At 34.7% G+C, this 16,098-nt stretch overlaps 1 protein-coding gene across 1 annotated transcript; it reads left to right on the plus strand.

Moving 5' to 3' along the window:
* The first annotated feature begins 13,253 nt into the window (after positions 1 to 13,253).
* Positions 13,254 to 15,825, plus strand: LOC130622373 (uncharacterized). Its single transcript, XM_057437830.1, has 6 exons — positions 13,254 to 13,327; positions 13,416 to 13,761; positions 13,868 to 14,084; positions 14,204 to 14,406; positions 14,469 to 15,007; positions 15,321 to 15,825. The coding sequence occupies exons 1-6, from the start codon at positions 13,254 to 13,256 to the stop codon at positions 15,823 to 15,825; spliced, it is 1,884 nt and encodes a 627-aa protein (XP_057293813.1).
* The last annotated feature ends 273 nt before the right edge of the window (positions 15,826 to 16,098 follow it).

Here is a 16,098-nt window from a genome sequence, read left to right on the forward strand (position 1 = left end):
AAAAATATCGCTAAGTACATGTTGGTACGAATATGTGACGCAACCGTTGTAACAGAAACGGACTGATGCCGTTTGAAAGTCAATGAAACGTAGTTTTTGAAACTGTCTCAATTTCTTCAGCGTGCAATAACGGCTACGATAGGTCCCACAGTAAAAAATGACTTATATATCTACATTTTTAAATGAAGCGCTACCATAGCGCACAGTGTAATCGCTGAATTCCAACAATCATGCCAATTTAGGAAGAATTTTACTGCATGGAGTCCAATTGTCTCTATTATCACATTTATAAAGTTGAAGTCCAAAATCAGTTCAAGTAAGTCCCACAGTCAATCTTTTCACTGTTAAAAGTGATGCAACCTGGTAATATCAGAAAGATATCGCTAAATACATGTTGGTACGAATATATGATGCAACCGTTGTAACAGAAACGGGCTGATACCGTTAGAAAGTCAATGAAATGTAGTTTTTGAAAGTGTCTCAATTTCTTCAGCGTGCGATAACGGCTAGGATTGGTCCCACAGTAAAAAATGACTTATATATCTACATTTTTAAATGAAGCGCTACCACAGCGCCCAGTGTAATCGCTGAGTACCGGAAATCATGACAATTTAAGAAGAATGTTATTTCATGGAGTCCAATTGTCTCATTTATCACATTTGTAAGGTCACGATCAAAAATCAGTTCAATTATGTCCCACAGTCAATCGTTTCACTGTTAAAAGCAATGCAACCTAGTAATATCCGAAAGATATCGCTAAATACATGTTGGTACGAATATGTGACGCAACTGTTGTAACTGAAACGGACTGATACCGTTAGAAAGTCAATGAAATGTAGTTGTTGAAACTGTCTCTATTTCTTCAGCGTGCGATAACGGCTAGGATTGGTCCTACAGTAAATTTGACTTATTTATCTCCATTTTTAAATGAAGCGCTACCACAGCGCCCAGTGTAATCGCTGAGTTCTAGCAATCATGTCAAATTCAGAACATTGTTACTTCTCGGAGTCCAATTGTCTCAATTATCACATTTATGAAGTTAAAGTCCAAAATCAGTTCATTTAAGTCCCACAGTCAATCGTTTCACTGTTAAATGCGATACAACCTAGTAATATCAAAAAAATATCGCTAAACACATGTTGGTACGAATATGTGACGCAACCGTTGTAACAGAAACGGACTGATATCGTTAAAAAGTCAATGAAATGTAGTTTTTGAAACTGTCTCAATTTCTTCAGCGTGCGATAACGGCTAGGATTGGTTCCACCGTAAAAAATGACTTATATATCTACATTTCTAAGTGAAGCGCTACCACAGCGCCCAGTGCAATCGCTGAGTACCAGGAATCATGCCAATTTAAGAAGAACGTTATTTCATGGAGTCCAATTGTCTCAATTATCACATTTATAAAGTTAAAGTCCAAAATCAGTTCAATTAAGTCCCACATTCAATCGTTTCACTGTTAAAAGTGATTCAACCTAGTAATATCAGAAAAATATCGCTAAGTACATGTTGGTACGAATATGTGACGCAACCGTTGTAACAGAAACGGACTGATGCCGTTTGAAAGTCAATGAAATGTAGTTTTTGAAACTGTCTCAATTTCTTCAGCGTGCAATAACGGCTACGATAGGTCCCACAGTAAATAATGACTTATATATCTACATTTTTAAATAAAGCGCTACCACAGCGCACAGTGTAATCGCTGAGTTCCGTCAATCATGCCAATTTAGGAAGAATTTTACTGCATGGAGTCCAATTGTCTCTATTATCACATTTATAAAGTTGAAGTCCAAAATCAGTTCAAGTAAGTCCCACAGTGAATCGTTTCACTGTTAAAAGCGATGCAACCTAGTATTATCAGAAAAATATCACTAAATACATGTTGGTACGAATATGTGACGCAACCGTTATAACAGAAACGGACTGATACCGTTAGAAAGTCAATGAAATGTAGTTTTTGAAACTGTCTCAATTTCTTTAGCGTGGGATAACGGCTAGGATTTGTCCCACAGTAAAAAATGGCTTATATATCTACATTTTTAAATGAAGCGCTACCACAGCGCCCAGTGTAATCGCTGAGTTCCGTCAATCATGCCAATTTAAGAAAATTGTTATTGCATGGAGTCCAATTGTCTCAATTATCACATTTATAAAGTGTAAGTCCCAAATCAGTTCATGTAAGTGCCACAGTCAATCGTTTCACTGTTAAAAGTGATGCAACCTGGTAATATCAGAAAGATATCGCTAAATACATGTTGGCACGAATATATGATGCAACCGTTGTAACAGAAACGGGCTGATACCGTTAGAAAGTCAATGAAATGTAGTTTTTGAAAGTGTCTCAATTTCTTCATCGTGCGATAACGGCTAGGATTGGTCCCACAGTAAAAAATGACTTATATATCTACATTTTTAAATGAAGCGCTACCACAGCGCGCAGTGTAATCGCTGAGTTCCGTCAATCATGCCAATTTAGGAAGAATTTTACTGCATGGAGTCCAATTGTCTCTATTATCACATTTATAAAGTTGAAGTCCAAAATCAGTTCAAGTAAGTCCCACAGTCAATCGTTTCACTGTTAAAAGCGATGCAACCTAGTAAAATCAGAAAAATATCACTAAATACATGTTGGTACGAATATGTGACGCAACCGTTATAACAGAAACGGACTGATACCGTTAGAAAGTCAATGAAATGTAGTTTTTGAAACTGTCTCAATTTCTTTAGCGTGGGATAACGGCTAGGATTTGTCCCACAGTAAAAAATGGCTTATATATCTACATTTTTAAATGAAGCGCTACCACAGCGCCCAGTGTAATCGCTGAGTTCCGTCAATCATGCCAATTTAAGAAGAATGTTATTGCATGGAGTCCAATTGTCTCAATTATCACATTTATAAAGTGTTAGTCCCAAATCAGTTCATGTAAGTGCCACAGTCAATCGTTTCACTGTTAAAAGTGATGCAACCTGGTAATATCAGAAAGATATCGCTAAATACATGTTGGTACGAATATATGATGCAACCGTTGTAACAGAAACGGGCTGATACCGTTAGAAAGTCAATGAAATGTAGTTTTTGAGGGTGTCTCAATTTCTTCAGCGTGCGATAACGGCTAGGATTGGTCCCACAGTAAAAAATGACTTATATATCTACATTTTTAAATGAAGCGCTACCACAGCGCCCAGTGTAATCGCTGAGTACCGGAAATAATGACAATTTAAGAAGAATGTTATTTCATGGAGTCCAATTGTCTCATTCATCACATTTGTAAGGTCACAGTCCAAAATCAGTTCAATTAAGTCCCACAGTCAATCGTTTCACTGTTAAAAGCGATGCAACCTAGTAATATCCGAAAGATATCGCTAAATACATGTTGGTACGAATATGTGACGCAACCGTTGTAACAGAAACGGACTGATGCCGTTTGAAAGTCAATGAAATGTAGTTTTTGAAACTGTCTCAATTTCTTCAGCGTGCAATAACGGCTACGATAGGTCCCACAGTAAAAAATGACTTATATATCTACATTTTTAAATGAAGCGCTACCATAGCGCACAGTGTAATCGCTGAGTTCCGTCAATCAAGCCAATTTAGGAAGAATGTTATTTCATGGAGTCCAATTGTCTCATTTATCACATTTGTAAGGTCACATTTAAAAATCAGTTCAATTAAGTCCCACAGTCAATCGTTTCACTGTTAAAAGCGATGCAACCTAGTAATATCTGAAAGATATCGCTAAATACATGTTGGTACGAATATGTGACGCAACTGTTGTAACTGAAACGGACTGATACCGTTAGAAAGTCAATGAAATGTAGTTGTTGAAACTGTCTCTATTTCTTCAGCGTGCGATAACGGCTAGGATTGGTCCTAGAGTAAATTTGACTTATTTATCTCAATTTTTAAATGAAGCGCTACCACAGCGCCCAGTGTAATCGCTGAGTTCTAGCAATCATGTCAAATTCAGAACATTGTTACTTCTCGGAGTCCAATTGTCTCAATTATCACATTTATGAAGTTAAAGTCCAAAATCAGTTCAATTAAGTCCCACAGTCAATGGTTTCACTGTTAAAAGTGATTCAACCTAGTAATATCAGAAAAATATCGCTAAGTACATGTTGGTACGAATATGTGACGCAACCGTTGTAACAGAAACGGACTGATGCCGTTTGAAAGTCAATGAAATGTAGTTTTTGAAACTGTCTCAATTTCTTCAGCGTGCAATAACGGCTACGATAGGTCCCACAGTAAAAAATGAATTATATATCTACATTTTTAAATGAAGCGCTACCACAGCGCACAGTGTAATCGCTGAGTTCCGTCAATCATGCCAATTTAGGAAGAATTTTTACTGCATGGAGTCCAATTGTCTCTATTATCACATTTATAAAGTTGAAGTCCAAAATCAGTTCAAGTAAGTCCCACAGTCAATCGTTTCACTGTTAAAAGCGATGCAACCTAGTAATATCAGAAAAATATCACTAAATACATGTTGGTACGAATATGTGACGCAACCGTTATAACAGAAACGGACTGATACCGTTAGAAAGTCAATGAAATGTAGTTTTTGAAACTGTCTCAATTTCTTTAGCGTGGGATAACGGCTAGGATTTGTCCCACAGTAAAAAATGGCTTATATATCTACATTTTTAAATGAAGCGCTACCACAGCGCCCAGTGTAATCGCTGAGTTCCGTCAATCATGCCAATTTAAGAAGAATGTTATTGCATGGAGTCCAATTGTCTCAATTATCACATTTATAAAGTGTAAGACCCAAATCAGTTCATGTAAGTGCCACAGTCAATCGTTTCACTGTTAAAAGTGATGCAACCTGGTAATATCAGAAAGATATCGCTAAATACATGTTGGTTTGAATATATGATGCAACCGTTGTAACAGAAACCGGCTGATACCGTTAGAAAGTCAATGAAATGTAGTTTTTGAAAGTGTCTCAATTTCTTCAGCGTGCGATAACGGCTAGGATTGGTCCCACAGTAAAAAATGACTTATATATCTACATTTTTAAATGAAGCGCTACCACCGCGCACAGTGTAATCGCTGAGTTCCGTCAATCATGCCAATTTAGGAAGAATTTTACTGCATGGAGTCCAATTGTCTCTATTATCACATTTATAAAGTTGAAGTCCAAAATCAGTTCAAGTAAGTCCCACAGTCAATCGTTTCACTGTTAAAAGCGATGCAACCTAGTAATATCAGAAAAATATCACTAAATACATGTTGGTACGAATATGTGACGCAACCGTTATAACAGAAACGGACTGATACCGTTAGAAAGTCAATGAAATGTAGTTTTTGAAACTGTCTCAATTTCTTTAGCGTGGGATAACGGCTAGGATTTGTCCCACAGTAAAAAATGGCTTATATATCTACATTTTTAAATGAAGCGCTACCACAGCGCCCAGTGTAATCGCTGAGTTCCGTCAATCATGCCAATTTAAGAAGAATGTTATTGCATGGAGTCCAATTGTCTCAATTATCACATTTATAAAGTGTAAGTCCCAAATCAGTTCATGTAAGTGCCACAGTCAATCGTTTCACTGTTAAAAGTGATGCAACCTGGTAATATCAGAAAGATATCGCTAAATACATGTTGGTTTGAATATATGATGCAACCGTTGTAACAGAAACCGGCTGATACCGTTAGAAAGTCAATGAAATGTAGTTTTTGAAAGTGTCTCAATTTCTTCAGCGTGCGATAACGGCTAGGATTGGTCCCACAGTAAAAAATGACTTATATATCTACATTTTTAAATGAAGCGCTACCACAGCGCACAGTGTAATCGCTGAGTTCCGTCAATCATGCCAATTTAGGAAGAATTTTACTGCATGGAGTCCAATTGTCTCTATTATCACATTTATAAAGTTGAAGTCCAAAATCAGTTCAAGTAAGTCCCACAGTCAATCGTTTCACTGTTAAAAGCGATGCAACCTAGTAATATCAGAAAAATATCACTAAATACATGTTGGTACGAATATGTGACGCAACCGTTATAACAGAAACGGACTGATACCGTTAGAAAGTCAATGAAATGTAGTTTTTGAAACTGTCTCAATTTCTTTAGCGTGGGATAACGGCTAGGATTTGTCCCACAGTAAAAAATGGCTTATATATCTACATTTTTAAATGAAGCGCTACCACAGCGCCCAGTGTAATCGCTGAGTTCCGTCAATCATGCCAATTTAAGAAGAATGTTATTGCATGGAGTCCAATTGTCTCAAGTATCACATTTATAAAGTGTAAGTCCCAAATCAGTTCATGTAAGTGCCACAGTCAATCGTTTCACTGTTAAAAGTGATGCAACCTGGTAATATCAGAAAGATATCGCTAAATACATGTTGGTACGAATATATGATGCAACCGTTGTAACAGAAACGGGCTGATACCGTTAGAAAGTCAATGAAATGTAGTTTTTCAAAGTGTCTCACATTTCTAAACTTATCAAAAAATCATCAGCACAATTGAATGCACTGTTTAGACTAGCTGGTACAAAGTTTTATATATACTCTAACTTTTATTATTGCCCTTTAGAATGAAATTTCTCTTCATATAAATCTTTGTTGAAGATTGAACAAATTCAGAAGAGAGCTTTGCGTTTCTTATTAAATGATAATGATAGTACTTACGACGAACTCCTTTTGAAAACAGGAAAATACCAAATGAGCGTCTATAGACTTAAAACATTATGTACAGAAATATATAAGACTTTGCACGAACTCAATCTGACATACATTAAAGATATCTTTAAATTTCATGGGAGTGGTAGACCAGTGAGATCACAAAATGTTAATAATTTAACAGTCCCAAATATAGATACCGTTAGTTTTGGAACAAAAAGTCTCTCTTCCCTGGGGCCAAACATATGGAATAAATTACCCAATCACTTGAAATCCTCAGAGTCTCTTAGTACTTTTAAAAATGCGATCAAAAGTTGGAATGGAAGTAAATGTTTTTGTGAGGTATGTGATTTGTACCAAACACGCTTTTAGTTAAATTTTACTCTTTTTCGTATATATAAAAATTTAAAAATATTTTCTCTCATTCAATTAATATTATTTAATATTATTTCTATTTGCACTTTAATTTCAGTCGGTTTTGATTAGCACTACTTTTTAGAGCTATGCATATAATTTTTCTTTTCACGAAACTTGTATATAATGTACCGACTATAAATAAATTTACAAACAAAAAACAAACAAACAAACATGTATTTAGCGATATTTTTCTAATATTACTAGGTTGCATTGCTTTTAACAGTGATACGAATGACTGTGGGACTTAGTTGAACTGATTTTAGACTTTGACCATAAATGTCATCAATGAGACAATTGGACTCCAATAAATAACATTCTCCTTAGTTTGACATGATTGATGGAATTCAGCGATTACACTGGGCGCTGTGGTAGCGCTTCATTTAAAAATTTAGATAAATAAGTCATTTTTTACTGTAGGACTATTCCTAACCGTTAGCGTGCGCCGAAAAAATGGAGACAGTTTCAAAAACTACATTTCATTGACTTTCTAACGGTACTAGTCCGCTGGAGTTACAACGGTTGCGCCACATATTCGTACCAACATTTATTTAGCGAAGTTTTTCTCATATTACTAGGTTGCATCGCTTTTAACAGTGAAACGATTGACTGTTGGACTTAATTGAACTGATTTTAGACGACTTTGACCTTTTAAATGTGATAAATGAGACAATTGGACTGCAAGACATAACATTCTCCTTAATTTGACATGATTGCTGGAATTCAGCAATTACACTGGGCGCTGTCGTATCCCTTTATTTAAAAACTTAGATAAATAAGTCATGTTGTACTGTGGGACCAATCGTAGCCGTTAGTGCGCGCTAAAGAAATAGAGACAGTTTCAAAAGCTACATTTCATTGACTTTCTAACGGTATCAGCCCATTTGAGTTACAACGGTTGTGTCACATATTGGTACCAACATGTATTTACCGATATTTTTCTAATATTACTAGGTTGCATCGCTTTTAACAGTGAAAAGATTGACTGTGGGACTTAATTGAACTGATCTTAAACTTTGACCTTTTAAATGTGATAAATGAGACAATTGGACTCCAAGAAATAACATTCTTTTTAATTTGACATGATTGCTGGAACTCAGCGATTACATTGGTCTTTGTGGTAGCACGTCATTTAAAAATTTAATTAAATAAGTCATTTTTTACTGTGGGACCAATTCTAACCATTAGCGTGCCCCGAAAAAATGGAGACAGTTTCAAAAACTACACTTCATTGACTTTCTAACGGTACCAGTCCGCTGGAGTTACAACGGTTGCGCCACATATTCGTACCAACAATTATTTAGCGATGTTTTTCTCATTTTACTATGTTGCATTGCTTTTAACAGCGAAACGATTGACTGTTGGACTTAATTGAACTGATTTTGGACTTTGATCTTATAATTGTCATGAATGAGACCACTAGACTCCAAGATATAACATTCTTCTTAATTTGACATGATTGTTGGAACTCAGCGAATACACTGGTCTCTGTGGTAGCGCGTCATTTAAAAATTTAGATAATTAAGTCATTCTTTGCTGTGGGACCAATCGTAGACGTTAGTGCGCCCTAAAGAAATAGAGACAATTTCAAAAGCTACATTTCATTGACTTGTAACGGCATCAGTCCGTTTGAGTTACAACGGTTGCGTCACATATTGATGTCAACATGTATTTAGCGATATTTTTCTAATATTACTAGGCTGCATTGCTTTTAACAGTGATACGAATGACTGTGGGTCTTAGTTGAACTACATTTAGACTTTGACCTAATAAATGTCATGAATGAGACCACTAGACTCCAAGATATATCATTCTTCTTAAATTGACATGATTGTTGGAACTCAGCGAATACACTGGTCTCTGTGGTAGCGCGTCATTTAAAAATTTAGATAATTAAGTCATTCTTTACTGTGGGACCAATCGTAGACGTTAGTGCGCCCTAAAGAAATAGAGACAATTTCAAAAGCTACATTTCATTGACTTTATAACGGTACCAGTCCGCTGGAGTTACAACGGTTGCGCCGCATATTCGTACCAACATTTATTTAGCGATGTTTTTCTCATATTACTAGGTTGCATCGCTTTTAACAGTGAAACAATTGACTGTTGGTCTTAATTGAACTGATTTTGGACTTCTACCTTATAATTGTCATCAATGAGACAACTGGACTCCAAGAGCAAACGTTCTTCTTAATTTGAAATGAACGCTGAAACTCAGCAATTATACTGGGCGCTGTGGTAGCGCTTTATTTGAAAATTTAGATAAATAAGTCATGTTGTACTGTGGGACCAATCGTAGCCGTTAGTGCGCACTAACGAAATAGAGACAGTTTCAAACGCTACATTTCATTGACTTTGTAACGGTATCAGTCTGTTTGAGGTACAACTTTTGTGTCACATATTTGTACCAACATGTATTTAGCGATATTCTTCTGATATTACTTGGATGCATCGCTTTTAACTGTGAAACGATTGACTGTGGCACTTAATTGAACTACATTTAGACTTTGACCTTATAAATTTTATCAATGAGACAATTGGACTCCAAGAAATAACATTCTCCTTTGTTTGACATGATTGCTGAAATTCAGCGATTACACTGGGCGCTGTGGTAGCACGTCATTTAAAAATTTAAATAAATAAGTCATTTTTCGTTGTGGGACCAATCGTAGCCGTTAGTGCGCCCTAAAGAAACAGAGACAGTTTCAAAAGCTACATTTTATTGACTTTGTAACGGCATCAGTGCGTTTGAGTTACAACGGTTGCGTCACATATTCGTACCAACAATTATTTAGCGATGTTTTTCTCATTTTACTAGGTTGCATCGCTTTTAACAGTTAACGATTGACTGTTGGACTTAATTGAACTGTTTTTGGACTTTGACCTTATAATTGTCATAAATGAGACCACTAGACTCCAAGAATGAACGTTCTTCTTAAATTGAAATGATTGCTGAAACTCAGCAATTACACTGGGCGCTGTCGTATCCCTTTATTTAAAAACTTAGATAAATAAGTCATTTTTTACTGTGGGACCAATTCTAACCGTTAGCGTGCGCCAAAAAAATGGAGACAGTTTCAAAAACTACATTTCATTGACTTTCTAACGGTACCAGTCCACTGGAGTTACAACGGTTGCGCCACATATTCGTACCAACATTTATTTAACGATGGTTTTCTCATTTTACTAGGTTGCATCGCTTTTAACAGTGAAACGATTGACTGTGAGATTTAATTGAACTGATTTTATACTTTGACCTTATAAATGTGATAAATGGGACAATTGGACTCCAAGATATAACATTCTTCTTAATATGACATGATTGCTGGAACTCACCGATTACACTGGTCTCTGTGGTAGCGCGTCATTTAAAAATTTAGATAATTAAGGCATTCCTTACTGTGCGAATAATCGTAGCCGTTAGTGCGCCCTAAAGTAATAGATACAATTTTAAAAGCTACATTTCATTGACTTGTAACGGCATCAGTCCGTTTGAGTTACGACGGTTGCGTCACATATTGATGTCAACATGTATTTAGCGATATTTTTCTAATATTATTAGGTTGCATTGCTTTTAACAATGATACGAATGACTGTGGGACTTAGTTGAACTACATTAAGACTTTCACCTTATAAATGTCATCAACAAGACAATTGGACACCAAGAAATAACATTCTCCTTTGTTTGACATGATTGCTGGAATTCAGCGATTACACTGGGCGCTGTGGTAGCGCTTCATTTAAAAATTTAGATAAATAAGTCATTTTTTACTGTGGGACCAATCCTAACTCTTAGCGTGCGCCGAAAAAATGGAGACAGTTTCAAAAACTACATTTCATTGACTTTCGAACGGTACCAGTCCGCTGGAGTTACAACGGTTGCGCCACATATTCGTACCAACATTTATTTAGTGATGTTTTTCTCATATTACTAGGTTGCATCGCTTTTAACAGTGAAACGATTGTCTGTTGGTCTTAATTGAACTGATTTTGGACTTTGAACTTATAATTGCCATAAATAAGACAACTGGACTCCAAGAGCAAACGTTCTTCTTAATTTAAAATGAACGCTGAAACTTAGCAATTACACTGGGCGCTGTGGTAGCACTTTATTTGAAAATTTAGATAAATAAGTCATGTTGTACTGTGGTACCAATGGTAGCCGTTAGTGCTCGCTAAAGAAATAGAGACAGTTTCAAAAGCTACATTTCATTGACTTTGTAACGGTATCAGTCTGTTTGAGGTACAACTTTTGTGTCACATATTTGTACCAACATGTATTTAGCGATATTTTTCTGATATTACTTGGTTGCATCGCTTTTAACTGTGAAACGATTCACTGTGGCACTTAATTGAACTACATTTAGACTTTGACCTTATAAATGTCATCAATGAGACAATTGGACTCCAAGAAATAACATTCTCCTTTGTTTGACATGATTGCTGGAATTCAGCGATTAGACTGCTTATCATTCTTATCTTATCTTCGAGACATGATGGCGGTCGAAGGCGGTCAATCGTACAGTTCTTAAGTTCATGTTTTAGATTTTGAAAGGAAAGTTATTGATTTAATCAGAGAAATTCACAAAAAAAAGAAAGAGCGGACACAGATGCCATAATGAATAATACAAAAGACCTGATGTAATAAAGTCTACATTGGAAACTTTGTGTGATAAAGATTTTATTTACGTTACAGCGAGTAATGGTAAACAAAGTTATAGATTTTGTAAAACAGATAACGTTAATGTTAATTTACAGAAATGCAGTGACAAAAATAACGAAGAATTTGTGATTTCTGAAGAGAGTAGTTTAAGTATGTCGTCGGCAAAAGAAGAATCTTTCTTGTCAAAAGAAATCTCCAGTTGTCGTGAGTTTGATGTTTTTCAAGGTCTGGTCACACAAATCATAGACCTAAAAGAATATTTTACGTATAAAATCGATCAAACTCGAAAGTATTTTTCTGATGCTTTAGTGGAACAGCTTAGACAAGAAAATAGTTTTTTAAAGGACGAATTAAAAGAATATAGGAATCTTATTATTCAACTTTGTGAAAACAACAACAACGTAATACAAGCACGGTCAACCAGAACAGAAAAAATCAATAATTGGCATAAAGTCCCCAGAGGACCACCATCAACAAAGTCAGGTAGTAATTATTATGATTATACTTCGAGAAATAGATTTGATAATCTTCCTCATGAGGTTTTAAACTTTGAAAACCCTAACAATACAAACGTTAATACAGACTCTGACAATCAATCAAGTGGAAGGTTTTTGTCACAAACTAATGGGTCAACAAATGCACGTAATATAACGTTTCTTCCCAGAAGGCCAAATCCAGTTTTAAGTCACTATCCGGAAAGGGAAAAATACTTTTATAATACTAACAATGATCAACAAGGTATGAGAGAGCCAGCCACGGAGAAGAAAAAAAATCAGAATCATCTGCGATAGTATTCCTAAGGGAATTAAGACAAGAGAATTTAATAGACACTTGAAAAATGGTGATGCAAGAATAAAAAGTTTTCCAGGTACAAATGTGAAGAATCTTGGCCATTATGCCCTACCCACCCTAATCGACGAGCGCCCCGATATCGTTGTGTTGCACGTAGGAATTAACGATCTTCTTAATATGGACGAAAACGACAATACTGAAGAACAAATTGCTAATAACATCGTAAACATAGCAGATAAATGTAAAGAGCATGGCGTGGAAAAAGTTTTTATATCAAGTATCATCAGGTGCAAGCGAGTATATTTTGAGAAAATTAATAAAGTGAATAGAGCCGTAGAAGATAAAGCTATTGCACACGACCATATTTTTGTGAACAACGAAATGATTAAAGAGCTCAACTTGTGGAAAGATGGTCTACACTTAAATGATAATGGGAAAGTATTTTTAGCCAATAATTTTTTGAATTATTTAAATAATTTTTTATATGTAAACACGGTTTCTTGGGGTGTTCCGTAACTTTAAGTGATGTCTCAAATAAGGAGCAAGATGGATTTTCTAATGAATGTGATTTGCGGCTTAAGCATCCGAATAATCCTTTGCTTTGCTATTTAAACTTAAATAGCTTAAGGAACAAGATAGTAGATGTTCGCGAAGTTGTAACAAAAATATCACCAGATTACTTTGTTTTGTCAGAAACTAAATTAAACCTTTAATTTCCGTCTGCTCAATTTGATATTGAAAATTATGAAATACGAAACAGAAGGGACAGGGATAAAAATGGAGGGGGACTTATTGAATACGTCAAAAAGGGCTGATTTGTAAGCAATTATCGAACCTTGAGCCAAAGAAAAATGAAGTTATTTGTTCTGAGATTACAGTGAGAAATAAAAAATGGGCCATTTTTAGTGTATATAGACCACCAGAATCTTCTAACTTAAGTAACTTTTTCATTGAGATAGAACGCTCGCTTGATTTGGCTTTCAAAACTTATGATAATGTTGTAGTCATGGGCGATATAAATATTGATTGTGATGACTCAATTTCGACAGGCTTTGACAGTTTTACAACTTTTTGCGAAACCTACAATTTAAAAAATTTAATAAAACAAAAAATATGTTTCACAAATACTCGTGCATCACGAATAGATGTGTTTTTAACAAATAAACATGCATGTTTCCATAATTCTAAATCTTTTGAAACTGGACTTAGTGACCACCACCATATGATTTCTACTTTTATGAAGACTTTTTTAGTACGTTTAAAATCGAAAGAAATATCGTATAGGTGTTTTAAAAAATTTGATGAGCAAGTTTTTCTTGAAGAAGTGAGGAGCACAGATTTTTGTTGTGATAACATAGATCCAAATGAAAGTTATGAGAACTGAAATTGTACTGAAATTTCGAAATATAATTGATAAACATGCACCTATAAAAATTAAATTAGTTCGGGGTAACGAAGCCCCGTTTATGAAAAAAAATTACGAAAACCAATTTACACAAGATCTCGTCTTAAAAACAATTTTAACAAAAATCGAACTGATAAAAATAGGGCAAAATATAAAAAACAAAGAAATAAGTGTGTTAGTATGAGACGACAGGCGATTAAAGAGCATTTTAATAGTGTTATGGAGGGTGGCATTAATCAAAATAAGAAATTTTAGAGCACTGTTAAACCTTTTCTTACTAACAAATCAGGTAAGAGCTCTAATGAAATTATGATTATTCACGATGATATTATAGTAACAAATGAAAATGAATTAGCGGAAATTTTCAATGAAGAGTACATACATATAGTTGAAAATACAGTGGAGTTAAACCAGTGTCGCTACGAAATTATCAATCTGAAAATAGAAATGAAGTTATCTCAAAGATTCTGGAAACATATAAAAATCACCCTAGTATTCTTGAAATTAAAAATTCACTAATTGATCAAAATAATGAAATGTTGTTTAACTTTAAGGAAGTCTCGGAAAATGAAGTCTCTAAACTTTTCGGGGATCTAAAAGTAGGTGTGGCATCTGGAGAGGACAAGATTACGGCTAAAATGGTGAAGTTAGCAAAACCTTATTTGATAAAACCCTTAACAAATGCCATTAACAACAGTATTTGTCTTTCTGTTTTTTCGAGGAGAGCCAAACGCGCTACTGTATCCCCTATTGATAAAGGTGGGAAAGATAAATTATGTGTAAACAACTATAGACCAGTCAGCATTTTAAATATATTTTCAAAATTTTATGAGAGAATAATTAAATCTCAAATTGTTGATTATATTGATAAAAAACTTTCAGAATTTTTATCAGCCTATAGGGAATCATATGGCACACAACATGTACTTATAAGATTATTGGAAGAATGGAAACAAAAATTAGATAAACATTACGTAGTTGGTGCAGTTTTAATGGATCTATCTAAAGTTTTTGATTGCGTGCCTCATGATTTACTTATTGCTAAATTAAATGCCTATGGTTTTAGCCAGGATGCCCTACTTCTAATTTTATCGTACCTTTCTGACAGAGAGCAATCTACCCGCATAAATAATCAGCATAGTCTTTTCCAATTAATTCTGTCTGGAGTACCCCAAGGATCAATTTTAGGACCTATTTTATTTAACATTTTTTTAATGACTTTGTTTATTTTATTAAAAAGCCAGTGTACACAATTATGCTGATGACAATTCCCTTTCTGCTTTCTCAAACTCAATTTCAAACTTAATTAAACTTTTAGAATGTGAATCTAATATAGCACTAGTGTGGTTTAAAAATAACAAAATGATGGCGAATCCAAAAAAATTTCAATCAATCATTGTCACCAGAGATAAATGTAACAATTGTGATTTAGTGGTAAAAATTGGTGACAAGTTAATTAAAACAGAAAGTGAAGTTAAATTACTAGGAGTGACCATTGATAATGGCTTGAATTTCGACTCTCACATTTCTAAACTTATCAAAAAATCATCAGCACAATTGAATGCACTGTTTAGACTTAGCACGTTTTTATCTCACAAAGCCAAATTAGCGCTGGTACAAAGTTTTATATACTCTAACTTTAATTATTGCCCTTTAGTATGGAATTTCTCTTCATATAAATCTTTGTTGAGAATTGAACAAATTCAGAAGAGAGCTTTCCGTTTCTTATTAAATGATAATGATAGTACTTACGACGAACTCCTTTTGAAAGCAGGAAAATACCAAATGAGCGTCTATGGACTTAAAACATTATGTACAGAAATATATAAGACTCTGCACGAACTCAATCCCACATACATTAAAGATATCTTTAAATTTCATGGGAGTGATAGACCAGTGACAAAATGTTAATAATTTAACAGTCCCAAATATAGATACCGTTAGTTTTGGAACAAAAAGTCTCTCTTCCCTGGGGCCAAAAATATGGAATAAATTACCCAATCACTTGAAATCCTCAGAGTCACTTCGTACTTTTAAAAATGCGATCAAAAGTTGGAATGGAAGTAAACGTTTTTGTGAGGTATGTGAATTGTCCCAAACACGCTTTTAGTTAAATTTTACTCTTTTTTGTATATATAAAAATTTAAAAATATTTTCTCTCATTCAATTAATATTATTTAATAT

The sequence above is a fragment of the Hydractinia symbiolongicarpus genome, chromosome 12 (genome assembly GCF_029227915.1).
Source record: "Hydractinia symbiolongicarpus strain clone_291-10 chromosome 12, HSymV2.1, whole genome shotgun sequence".
NCBI classification, from domain to species: Eukaryota; Metazoa; Cnidaria; class Hydrozoa; order Anthoathecata; family Hydractiniidae; genus Hydractinia; species Hydractinia symbiolongicarpus.